Genomic DNA, 13,376 nt, shown 5'->3' with positions numbered 1-13,376 from the left:
TATTTGAAAGAGAAAGAGAGAAGAAGCAGAGGGAGAAGGAGAGAGAGTCTCAAGCAGACTCCCCACTGAGTGTGGAGCTGGAATCGGGGCTCGACCCAAGACCCTGAGATCATGACCTGAGCTGAAATGGAGAGTCAGATGCTTACCCGGCTGAGCCACCTGTGCACCCCTGACAGAAAGTTATGACTGAGTGACAGCACCAAGCCAGACAGGGAGGCAGAGAAAAGTCCCCGGGAGAAGAGCCCCCCTCCGTTAGCTTACAAGACAAGGGCTCCAGTGTCACTTCAAATGTCTCCTTCTTGAATTCCGTCTTGGAGACCCCGGTGTAGAAGACGATGTTGCCTGAGAGATAGGCTGAGAGCGTGTAACGCCTGGGGCTGTTGTTCTGGAAGGTGATGGTGAGCTTGAAGTCTCTTCCCAGCACGGCATTTTCCACGTCAAAATTCATGTCCACATCCGACCTCGGTTTAAGGATGCCTTCGATGTTGAGAGGCTTTTTAGCCCCGTACATCAGGGCAGTTTCTAGGGCCAGCCTCTCTTCTTCTTGGCCTAGGAAAGATGCAGAGATAATGATGGGGGGAAAGAAACGCAATCCATCAAAGAGAAATTAATAAACACACTGCGCTCCGGGCCCCGTGTGCTGTCCTCGGCAGGTTGCCTCCGTAAGCCACACCACTGCCCTTCCAGACAGGTTTCATCACTATTCCTATGTTACCAATTCTGCAAAATCAGGTTTCCAGAGAACTATGACCTGTCTGGCTTGAAGAATTAGGCGGCATCGCCGGGGCTTATCTGAAAGGGGGGTGCTAAGGGGCTTGCTCTCTGGGTGGTCTTTCTACTGCTGCTCCTTCTGTGGGTGGTCCTGGCATGATAGGGGGCAGCTGACACAAATAGGTTGTCAATTTGCTTCTCTCCCCAAATCTAGCTAGAATTTGAGGCTTTCTAAGCAAAGAGTTTGGCAATAGTTGTGTCCTGCCATTCCACCTTGTGCTATATGAGTTTTCTCCTATTCGTGGATCTTTCTGAAAAGATCTCTCTCTCTTTCCACTGGGGCCTGTCCCACTTGCTCCTGCTGAGCTGACCCCTGAGTAGCTACTGTCCTGCCTTCTCCTCCTTCCTCCGCTGCCATCTGCCCCCCGGCAGAGTGTAGAGATCCCTTTATCCCAAATAGTGCACCGCCCCATACACTCAGACCTGGCAGGTCATTAATAAGCCCTCCCTGCCCAAGGGCTCGAAGGTCACATTCCCTTGGGGAGCACCAGGTTGTCTAGTGCCTCCAAATGTTCATTGCATTGATTATAGCCCATCAGATGCTCTGAGATTGAGTCCTATGGTGAGGAGGCTTAGATAACACAAGACTTCGCAAACTCATGTGACATGGAACACATTTTTTTTTTTGAGGGACACCTATTGGCATCTGGTGGCACACCAAAATTCTAATGCAGTTTGAGATGTGTGTGCTATTTTCAGGAAAAGGTCTTCTGTGGGATTTTCAGAGTGGTGGTGGAGGAGATGCAGGTAGGGACAGGAGAAGGGGTGAGCCCTGGAAGAATCAAACAGCAGCTTTGTGCGGGTGTGGAATCAAGAAATACAGGTACAAGTCAGGCCTCAGAGCTTGGTCCTGGCTCCGTGCTGGGCTGACATTCCTTACAGAGCCCTGGACAAAAGGCTCAGCTTTAGGGCACAGGGCTTGAGGAGGTATGGAGAGAGTCTCTCTTCTGTTTACCACCTGAATACCTTTGGGACATCTTAGTGCATCGAGGAAGACACAGAGGCAAATTCTTGGACTTGTAAAAACTAGTCATGGGAATGGATAGCAAAAAAAAGAATCACTTGGAAATAAAACTGTGAGCTTTTAAATTCATTAATTTTAAGACAATGTCTTCTACTTTACTTAGCCATGAAATGCAATGCAGATGAAGAAGTCAATTGATAGCAACAGCTATCACGGAGAGCGAGCTTGGTGATAGGTATCGTGGTGAAGTGCATACTGTGCATTGTCTCATATAATCCTTGGACAACTCTACAAGGCAGACACTGTTGTTACCATCCAGGTCCTTGTTTGTAGAAAAAAAGGGGGAAGGCACCGACATCAGAGGGTTGTTAGGAGGCTTAGAGGTAGTGCATGCATAAGAACTGGCAGCTACTAGTGCTCTGCAGACAGAAAATGCCAGGAGCTGTTGCAAACAAACGTGAATATGTGTGTGTGTATTAACAATTTCTCTGATTGTCAAGATTGCAAGAGTGTGCCAGGAACAATTGGTCTAGGACAAGCATTGGCTAGAGCACATGTTTGCAGATCAATAGGAGGGAGATATTATCTCCCTATCACGGGAAGGAGGGGCTATGACAAGGAAAATTCAGTGAAGTATTTTAGCAGAAAGCACCTGGCCAACAGCTCCTCGGGAGAGCATTATTGATTATCACTTTGGATGGGGACCAGATATGCATTTAGACAAAATGCAGGAGGGGAACACTAGCAGTAAGGCCCTGGTCAGAGAGGTGCCACCTGCGGGGAGAGAGGCTGAGCTGACCCAGAGGAGGGGATGGGGCAAGTGGTAGGCTTGTGGTGAGCCACGAGAGACTTTATATTGTGTCATAGACAGAGGAGCCCCTGGCTCCCCTTTGGGGACCAGCTTGCAAGAGCAGGAGCTGCCAGGCAGTTGTTCAAGAAGCACAGGCCCAGAAAGGAGACAGGCACATCAGGGTTTCCCCAGTGCTCTGCAGAATTCCCGTCTCTCTGCACTTGTGCTTTATGCTCTGACATCTTACATAACTCAGGGCCATGAATTTAGTGTTGTGGGAGAATGATCTAAAGCCAGATTATATTTTCTGAGGTTCCTCTGTGGCTTCCAGGAGCAAGGTCAAAAGCATCTTTCCGCGAACCCGGATGTAATGAAAATGCCCTTTTATGTTTGTTAAGTTTCTTCTTCTCATTGCTCAGGTGTTAGCTCAAATGTCACCTTCTCCGAGAGCCCCCCCTTCTATTACCCTGTGTAATGTGTCCCCAAGCCCAGGCCTGTCATCTTTCACTAACATATTACCTGATTTTCTGTCCTCTTCCCAGCATTTGACACTGCATGACATTATTTTCCCCACTGGGACCCATCTCCATGTCCCCAGCACCTACAACCAGCCTGGCAAAGAGGCTTTGAAGGATCAAGTTTTGGGAAAGCACTTCGCTTTCATCCAGAGACAAAACTTTCATCTTCATGATAGATACTAAATAGTTCAGTTTGGGATGTGTGATGTGCATTTAAATTCACCTGTGCAAGTGCCACCTGCAGTACCATTCATTTGACTATTTGGTGCTACTTGAGACACTAGGATGTCCAAGCACTGTGGTAGACTCAGATGAGAAGCACAGTGCTCCCCTCATGGGTCTCAGGGACAAGTGCAGAGGGATCACTATGCATGTGTCCATCACAGGAGCTGGGTCAGACATTTGCATGTGTGTCAGGGAAGAGGGGGGGACACTCAACACCACCTGGAGCCAGGGAAGTTTCCTTGGAGAGGTTTTTGTCTCTGCAGTGAGAGCAAAGGAAAGAAGAGAGTGGCAGCTTGGGTCTCTGGAGGACTGTCCGCAGCTCTCCTGGCTGGTGCTTGGGATGCCTGTGGATGTGGTCAGGAGGTGCACTGGAGGGGGGCCCAAAAGGCAAATAGCAGAGCTTGGTGAGGTCTGATTGAAATGCCCTTCAAGGCAACAGAGAGCAAGGACTTTGAAGCAGTGCAGTAACGGGCATGAATGATATATTTTAAATATGTCACTTTAGCAGCGATGCACAGGTTAGACGGAGGGAAAGAGAAGATGTGGAGGAAAGGTGGAAATGGGAAGTTGCAGCAGTTAGCCTGGAGAAAGTACTCATGCCCCGACTCACTGTAGTAGTATCGTAGTAACAACAAAATTCCTAGCAGGAGCAGAAACTAACTTTATTGGATACTTATTCTGTGCCAGGCACAATACTAAGGGTTTTCCACACCCGGTACCACTGAATTCTTAGAGGGTGGCCATAGCATAGAGAGAGGAGATGAATTCGAACTATTTCAAAGGGGATGTTTAGAGGGTTTGCTGCCTGACTGATGCTTGATTTGCTAAATTTGTGGGGGTGGGGGTGGGTGGGTGGGTATGGGGGGCTGTGATTCTCTTCACTGGGGTCTGAAGTGGGGGCAACAGATTCAGACAAGGGAGGGCATGAGGGAAGGGGCATTCCAGAAGTGTCGGTTTCAGGTTTCTGGAAGAGACTTAGGGGAATGTGGAACTGAATAGGGAAGTTGGGCCAGAGACACTGACTGGAGGTGATCTGTAGAGATGTGACTATAACGCCAGCCGTGGAGAAAGAACATAGAGCAGGTAGGAGGGAAGCCTGAGGACTGGGCCTAGAATAAGTAACATTCAGAGGTGAGGGGAAAAAAGAGGAGCTTAGGATTGCAGAAGGGGATAGAAAAAAAAGAGTCAAGTAGGTTGGGATGGAAATGGAACCAGGAGAAGTGATGGCACAGGAGCACAGAGAAGAGAGAATTTCAAGATTCGGGGCCCAGCAGTAGCATCAGAAGGCAGGGGAAACTCAGACAAGCTGAGATCTGCAAACATTTATTCAACATGGCAATCAGGTGGTCCTGGCAGCCTCGAGAAGAGGAGCTTCAAGGATCTACAGCTGGTAGCAGAACTCAGAGGATGGTAGGCAAGAAACGAAAGGTAAAGGCATGCGATGCGACACCAAGGGCAGACAGCTCTTTCAAGATGCCTGGCTGTGAAGGCCAGTGGGAAGAAAGAACAGGGCATATTTGGTGGGGAATATATGGCTGAAAAAGAGCTGTGCACGTTTTTTTTTTCCCCCACTTGATTCTGTTTGAAAGTGAATGGGAAGGAGCTAATAGGGAAGGAGAGATGGAAATATAAGTGACAGAGGGAATAATTGATGGAACAAAGAGGAAATGGGATCCAGACACCATCATAAAAGAAGACAGATGGCCGCAGAAGTTTTAAGAATTCTGGTTTTCAAAATTTTATAGTTTCCTAATCTTACATATTTGAAAAAAAAGGTATAAGATTAATATTAAGCTTTAGTTCATCCATGTGAAAAATGATCTTTCCACAATTTAGTTAATTAAAATAGTTAATTCCTGAATCTGGTAATAATTTCTTCTCTATGTTTTTATTCATCTCCACACTTTAGTGGCCACATTCAGCATTTATGGATAGAGAAATTATATGAGAGATTCAATAATGAGAATCAGAGTGACAAATGCATGACCACGGATGCCGACAGCCTTTCCCAGGGGCCCGTGGCGACGTCTATAATCACTCAGTGATTCCCGCCAGATTCAGGCACGGTCTCTGCATCCTTCTGTAAATAGCACCCCACTTGGTCATTCATAGAGTCAGAATTTAAAATGCAGCTGCCATTCTTGATTAAGAGGCTAATTAACCTCCTGGGATCAAACTCCAGCCCAGAAACAGTATGGGGTGTCTCTTATAACTATCTATGCAGATTTAGGGGTTCTTGTGCTTAGACCAGACTCCCATACTATCCACCTTTTGCCAAACTTGCCTTCTTGCCAAACTCTGGAAGCCTGAACCTCAGATATCTTCCTCATCCAGAGTTGGCACTTTTTATTTATTTTAATCAGGCATCCACCCCTGGTCAAGCCCCGACTCCTCTTCTGTGGACTGCTTTTTGGTCTTTCCCCTTTTGACAGGGAACCCTGATTTGGACTTCACCGCCACCTCCATGGAAGACAGCTAATGAAAATGGCATTCTGTTGTGTGCTTTAGAAGAGACAGCTGCTTATCTGGATGGCTCCCTGCAGGGTCACCTCCCTTTTGTCTACACTGTCTGCTTAGGATTTCTTCCACACCAGGAGCTTATCCGAAATCCCTGTTGGGCTGCCTTTTTCTGGAGAACTCTTTCCTCATGCTTCACCTGGCCAATGCATGTTTCTCCTTCTGTCTCAGCAAGCCCATCCCAAATGTCCTTCAGAATCCCGAGTCTGGTTTGGAACTCCCTTCTCTGTGCCCTGTTCTGGGCACCTGCTGCATAGCTCAGTGATGGCTTGGTTCCTGCTCATCTCTCCAGCTAGGCAGGAAGGCAGGACTGTATATCTCATCCCTACACAAACATACTCTGAATATGGTGCGTGGTTAAGAGCAAGTTGTTGAGTGGACAAATGAATAAATGAGGGAATGTTGCAGCTAGTTTCTTTTCCTTTCTCTTTTTTAAAAAGATTGATTGATTTATCAGAGAGAGAGAGAGAGAGAGAGAGAGAGAAAGAGAGAGAGAGAGTGCACAAGCAGGGGGAGCAGCAGAGGCAGAGGGAGGATCAGGCTCCCCTCAGAGCCGGGAGCTCGATGCGATGCGGGGCTCCATCCCAGGACCTGAGCCCAAGGCAGACGCTCGCCACCCAGATGTCTCTCTTTCTCTTTTTCTAAAAACTTTTATTTTTCCTTTCCAAATCCTTTTGCCTGTAACTTTATTATAACAAGAGGGCATTATTTGCTTGTTTGGTTTTATTGTACTTATGTTTTTGTTAAACTCTCATTTCAGGGAAAAGCAAAAAAAAATTCTATCTATGTTGTGCAATGGATGGTAACCAACAGGAGAAAAGAATGAACCATTTCAGAAATACAGCAAAGATTCACTAGTTCAGATGACAAAAATCCTGAATTTCTAATACAGTGCACGAGAATTCTCAATTCAGCAAACTTTCTCTTTATAGTGCAAATTGCTTTTTAAAATAAGAGCAGAGAGACTGTCTAAAATATTTAAAACAAATTCTGCACTCCTTAGCACTTCAGGAATACTGATGAATATTTAGGTATATGCTAATTACTTGTCATTTCTATCCATTCACTAAAATAAATGCCACTCCTAACAACCTCTGCTGGTGAATCATTTGTAAAATACACTCCATGTTCCCCATCAAGACATCCAAGCTCCTCTACCTCATGTCCACTACTGACCTTGGGCAGCTTTGTCTCCGGACACTGGCACTCTGGACTGGGTATTTTAGAAATGGCTACAGGACCCTAAACACCCCAATTAACTCACACCTCCAGGATGTCTTTGGTCATGTTCCCGATGCCTGGAAGCCCCTGTCTAGGTTTCTTTAACTGTAGTCTGTGGTTCCTCTTACCTGGCTCTGCTTTTCTGAATCTTCTAGTTGGACTGCGTATCTTTCTTCTTTGTTCTCCTACCTCCCTCCTCTAAATGATGATCCTATCACTTTTCCAGGAACAGAAACTGGGTCCTGCTCACAGCAGGGATCCCCAGCACCAAATGCAATTCCAGACATAAAGTAGGTCCCTGGACTGACTGAAATGGGCTTGGACTCAACAGCTCCCTTTGAAACTGTCTACGCAATAAACATTGTTAACATTCACATTATTTTATCATTGAAATGGGCCTGTGATGTAATTGGCCTGAATTAGTGGGATCGCACAGTCCTGTTGAGGATAGATTGTATTATCTATCTCAAGGGACTTCTGTGATAATTCAGTGGAACAATGTACATGAACATAGTTTGTAAACAGATGTGAATGGTCGTTCATATTTCTATTATTGAACTAAAATGACATTAGTTATACAATGTTTTCTATTATTGAAAGTTCAGATAATTCCATTGTGAATAAGAACACATTCTATACTGTATTAAAATAGACATGACTTTAAACCAAAATGTTTTCACGAGCGATGTGAGGGGGAATTCTGCATAAAGCAAACAAACAAAGGAAACTACAAGGAGTGGGTGTGAGGTGTCTCCCTCATGAAAGTTTATAGTGTATTCTCCGGAACACATTTCATAGTGACAGTGGGTAGGTACTAAACAAATATGGGCAAAGAAACCTTCATTCGGTGGCAGTAAGTTACCTTCTTGGAATTTGTAGGTATCAGTAATATCCTTTATGCCATCTCCTCCAACTTCTTTGGTCACAATCAATTTCCCAATGTGGGTGGTATCAACGGTTTCCACCACATGAGTGCCATCTTTCTTGGCTGTAATGTAAATGAGATCACTGTTGACCTAAAAACAGGAGAGGAGAGCATGAGCCACCATCTGATGTCCTTGTCAGCAAAATCAATCTCAATGGTATAGACATCTGGGATCCCTAGAGTTGACATGTTCCTTTCTTCAACAACATTGAATTCACAGGGTCGAACTTGCTTTAAAAATGAATCAGAAGGATAATCTAGCTTCTTCTAGCCCTTAAGTGTTATAAATGAAGAGTATTTGGACTACTGATTGTTTAAACATCAATCACTTCTTTCTCTCCTTTTTCTTGCTGGTGAATTCCACTTCATCAGAAAGAGCCACCTGTTACTTGTTTTCCCAGATTGCTTTTAAGCCAGCAGTGGCTGTGTGACATATTTCTGGGAAGAAGTCTGCCGGGCGGCTTTTGGGAAGGATTCTTCTCTGTTATGAGAGGAGAGAGTCTGCCCTTCCCTTCCTGCTTTTGAATGTTTTCACGTGAAGTGAAGTGATGGTTGGAGCGTCTGTAGCCTACCCAGGACAGTGAAGAGAAACACTGTCAACCATAGAAAGATGGCTGAGTAGAGAGAGAAGAAGCACAAGAGGGTTTAACGAGGCTGTTAAATGGCTGAGCCAATCTTGGGACCACCCACTTTAGGATTATCTACAAGAGAAAAATTATAGTTAAACTCCTCATGTTTAAGTCATTTTAATTCTGTTACTTGCAGTCAAAAGCATTTTAATTGAAAAATGAGATTAGGCTATGAGGAAAAATTTAGGCAATTTTCTGGTGGTTCAGCAACTAAACCATGTTATTTGTGGGATTTGGAAACAGCCCCTTGGGGCCATGCTGGCTGACCCCAAGTTCTTCTGACATTCTGCATTATGACTCTACTTTCTAGAAACAATGTCTAAATATGTGCCCGAAGGCTGATTCCCCCAGAGTCTCTTATTATATTCGTTACAACCACTTTCTTGGAATCCCATTTATTAGCATGAGAGCAGGTAGGAAACATGAACTACAGTGCATTATCAGGGGCTCCGAGTGAAAACAATCTCCGATGTGTTCACAAAATGTTTTCCAAGCTACAGGTCCCTACTCTTTCAAATACGCTGATAATAATGACTTCCTCAGAGTGGGTAGCAGAATTAACTGAAATAGATGTCTGTAAATTACTTATCATACTACCTGGCATTGATCAAACACTCAGTAAGCAATAATAGTATCGTAAATTAATAGTATTGCCAAGATGCTGTAGTGCTATAGTCATAAAGATGGAAAAAACACATTTGGTCACTGCCCTTGTAGGATTTACACTCTCTAGTAATCACCTGGGTAACTTTAAAAAGAATAGATGCCCAACTGAAGAGGTCTTGAGTGGAACCCTAAGTCCATTATTTTTTAAAAAAGTTCTTAAATAATTCTATCAGACACCCAGATGGCAATATGGTACAATAAGTACCCGGATGGGGCAGGGTGGTGGGGCAGATGCCGAAGATACCAGGAGAACACCTGGGGCCATGGGGCATGATGAGGGGCTGGTGGTAGCTAGGAAGTAATAGTCAAGTTGAAAGCTGGAAGATGCTTAGGAGTTAATGAACTAAACGGTCTCATGTTAGTGTTCTTACCAACCAACCAACTGACAAAAGCTCACAAAAGAACACAAGGAAATTGCTGGAGATCATGGCCATGTGTAGCTTCTTTATTATGGGGACAGTGTCACAGGTGTATGCATATGTCCAAACTCATCAAGATGTATATATTAAATGTGTGCAATAGGGTGCCTGAGTGGCTCAGTTGGTTGAGCGCCTGCCTTCCACTCAGGTCATGATACCAGAATCATGGGATTGAACTCCTGTCAGTGAGCCTGCTTCTCCCTCTGCCTCTGCACCCCTGCTCTTTCTCTCATGAATAAAAAAATAAAATATTAAAAAAATAAATGTGTGCAATATTTTACATTCATCATACCCCAATATAGCTAAAAAGAATAAAAAAAAAATGGCGAGAGGAAGGCTATGGCAGGCAGAGGGACTGCCATGGCCATAGTTCTGAGACCGTAGGTCCACACACTGGATTAGCTGCAAAACCTTGGGTTCTGATCTTGAATGTGTACTTTTAGAAAGCCACCTTACCCTCTCTGAACTTCAGTTCCTGTTCCTATAAAATGAAAATAGTTATACTTGTCCTGCCAATTTCATAGTAACGTTTCAGTGAGACAGCACCAAACGACATAGGATCTATGTGAGCATGACTTGTAAACTTTAAAACTGAGTAAAAATGTAATAGTTTTTATTAGGTAATGGGGGAACTTGATGATAAAACCCTAACTTTCAAAGTTGAGGTTAAAAAGAGCAACTTTTCTCTACTTTCTCACAAAATATTCTGAATTTACATGGAGTCTGACTGCTAGTAAGGTGAAAGCAAGTAGCCAACATTTATTGAACAATCACAAGGTTTCAGGGGCACTTACAAATTATTTAATTTAAACCTCACAACAACAACCATCTGTGATTTATATACTATTATGTCACAGAGGAGGGTGCCAAATGCATTAAGAAGGGTCAGCAAAGTGTTTGTAGTCAGAGCTGGGAGCTGCTGGAGAATGAAATCCTGGGCTGGCCTGTAGCATATTCCCTGACCTTTGCTCTGGGCTGGCCCATTCTCTGATCTTCACAGGGCATTGCATCTCCCACACAACCCTGCTGGAGCATGAGCTCCACCATGAGGTGGTGAGATGGTTTCATGCTTGGGGTGCAAGAGGTTCCATGCATGGGCTTCAGAAACGTGAAAGGTGATAAATGGTGACCTCGTTCTTCAGCAGAACCACAGCTTCATGGCACTAGCCATAGGATGTGCAAGGTCAAAATACAAAAATCAGGAATCAGGACAGGCAATGACAGAGTAGACACCAGGAATATCTGTCATTTTGGGGGAAAAAAAAGTTAAGGAAACTTTAAATGAGCTTCCTGAGAATTTTGTCTTTCCCTCTGGAGGAAGCCATGCAAGCACAAACAGCCTCCTCCTCCACTTGCAAATTATAGCAACAATGCTGATAAATATCCTCTTAATAACAGCCCTTACAACAGTTTACAGTTTTCCAGGGAGACAAGGCTAAATATGAAAGTGACTAAATCATCATCTCCCCTTGAGCATAGAGCTTAGGAGATTTAGGTGGGCTCAAACCTCAGGCCAGCTTGGCAGCACTGTCCCTTGTGGAGCGAGGAGAAGAGAAGCCCACATATGAAATGGCTATTGCATATGTATGTTGTGGGGGTGTAGAGAGAAAGGATTCTTTCCAATGGACATTGGCAAGCTTTCTTTTCGGTTTCAGCCACTACTCCTCCATCCTGGCTGCGTATGAGCCCCAGAGAGCTTAAAAGAGTAACGGTGATAGGCTCCCACCCAAGGCCAATTGCATGTCTATGATAGAGAGTTGTGAGTGCAGGTGATGCTGGAAAGAATATTGGGTCTATACTGTGTGACTGGGGGCAAGCTACTCAATGTCCCTGAGCTGGGGTTTAATAATGCCAATCTTGCAGGGTTAAAAGGTAGACCAGTACTTCCGGAAAAAGCCCTATTGTTTAGGGCTGAATGAAAAGGAGTCTTTGCAGCCATCCTGTCCTACCCCTATATTTGGAGAGACTGTGGTCAGATAGAACCGGGACATCCCAACATGAAATCTGGTGCTCGTTTCAGCACACTGCACCTTTGCCTCTTTGTTAGACACAGGTGCTTGTATTCAGCTTCTGCCGAGGGGCTTGCTGAGCACTCAGGGCTCAGCAAAGGTGGGCTGGGGCTGCAGGCTGAGTTCCCCTCTCTACAGAGTTCTGCTTGTGCCCCTGGATGTGTCTACTGCTGGTAGAAGCTATGCTCTTTACCACTAAGGGTGGAAACTCTTTTTTTCAGGGTCCAGAGCAATTCGCGTTGTTCATTTGTTCCCAAATAGAGATAACTAAAAATAGGCTGTGCAGAGAAAGTGGTGCTCCTCTGAGGGCACACAGAGGCAGCAGCTACTGGCCTGGTCCATGAGCCCTCTGGCACAATTGCCACCCTTCTACCCTGCGCTTGCCATTCCTTTAGCCTCTAGTTGCTGGCTACGTGGTCAGGCCCCTGTGTGTGCTCTCTGCTGCTTCGTCCCTGTGCCTCATCTCCTGCCGGGACCAGCATCTGAGGGCACCATCTGGATGCCATCGCTCTGAGACTCTGTTCTTAGCAATGTACTCTGCATCTGCTTTTGCTTGCTTGCTTGATTCATTCATTCATCCACCCATCACTCATTCATTCAACATTTATTCGTGACTACCTCATGACAGAACTTGTTTCCAGTGATGAGGATACATTCATGGAGTTTATACTCTAGAAGGGAGAGAGATAATAACACTAAGGGAGAGTAGAAGGATAAAAGCAACAGGGCAGGAAGTGCGATGCTAGATGGGGGTGGGATGGGGTGAGTGAAGGCGTATTTGAGGAGGTGACCAGAGCAGAGACTTGGACCCAAGGAGGGGCCAGACATGCAAAGTGTGGTGGAGGGTAGAGGAGAGCTTTTTTTTTTTTTTAATTTGAGTGTAGTTGATACACAATGTTACATAAGCTTCAGGTGTACGACCTAGTGATTCAACTTCTCTATGTTCTATGCTGTGCTCACCGCAAGTGCGACTCCCATCTGTCACCACACAACACTATTACAACATCATTGACTGTATTCCCTATGCTGTGCCTTTCATCCCGTGGCTTATTCTATAACTGGAAGCCTGTATCCTCTGCTCCCCTTCACTTCTTATTTTGGATTCTGCTTTCACTAAAGGAGACCACGGCTCTGTGAAGATCAAAAAACGTCAGTGAGCATGATGTTTAATCCAGCCCGGAAGTGAGTAAGGAATGACCAAGAAAGTCAGTGAAAGGCAAGAAAAGGCACACTGGGCTGCCTGCCGGGGGGTGCGACAGGCAGGCTTACGCAGCCAGAGGATGGAGAAGGCAAGGGAGGATGCGATCTGAACCTGAGTCATGGACACTCTCGTTAAACTTAAATATGATGCCCCCCATGCGGTCCTACTTGGGCACCCTTGAGAAGAGACTCCTTATACACTTTCAACAGCTTGAGCATCTCTTATAAATGGCTCAGCCCCGGGGCTCAGCCCATGCCAAGGCGGCAAATCGTGTGCTCCGTCAGACAAGTTCTGCAGTGGCTGAGAGAGGAGTAATTATAATCTGTGAATCCCGATGACACGCATAACACCCCGATCTATATTTAATAATAGCAAAACGCGTTTGCATTAGCAGCTATTAGGCAATTTGCTCCTGGAGGGAGGTTGTTCCCTCTGCCTTTCTCTGCAGCAACAAAGCATAATAAAAATATAAAAACAAGGCTCTGTGAGTTTTAGAGCGATTTCCCATTAAGAGATTCTCC

General features: G+C 45.2%; 1 protein-coding gene across 1 annotated transcript in view; it reads right to left on the bottom strand.

The window, feature by feature from the left end:
* The window catches only part of F13A1 (coagulation factor XIII A chain), a 157,496-nt gene that overhangs the window by 26,353 nt on the left and 117,767 nt on the right, over positions 1 to 13,376 (bottom strand). The window contains exons 11-12 of the mRNA XM_055322680.1: positions 7,869 to 8,022; positions 262 to 549 (exon numbers count right to left, since the gene is read on the bottom strand). Coding sequence (XP_055178655.1) covers positions 262 to 549; positions 7,869 to 8,022 — 442 coding nt within the window. The remainder of the gene's footprint in view (positions 1 to 261; positions 550 to 7,868; positions 8,023 to 13,376) is intronic.

The sequence above is a fragment of the Nyctereutes procyonoides genome, unplaced genomic scaffold (assembly GCF_905146905.1).
Source record: "Nyctereutes procyonoides isolate TBG_1078 unplaced genomic scaffold, NYPRO_anot_genome, whole genome shotgun sequence".
Taxonomy (NCBI): domain Eukaryota; kingdom Metazoa; phylum Chordata; class Mammalia; order Carnivora; family Canidae; genus Nyctereutes; species Nyctereutes procyonoides.
This window is presented reverse-complemented; position numbering and strand designations above follow the sequence as displayed.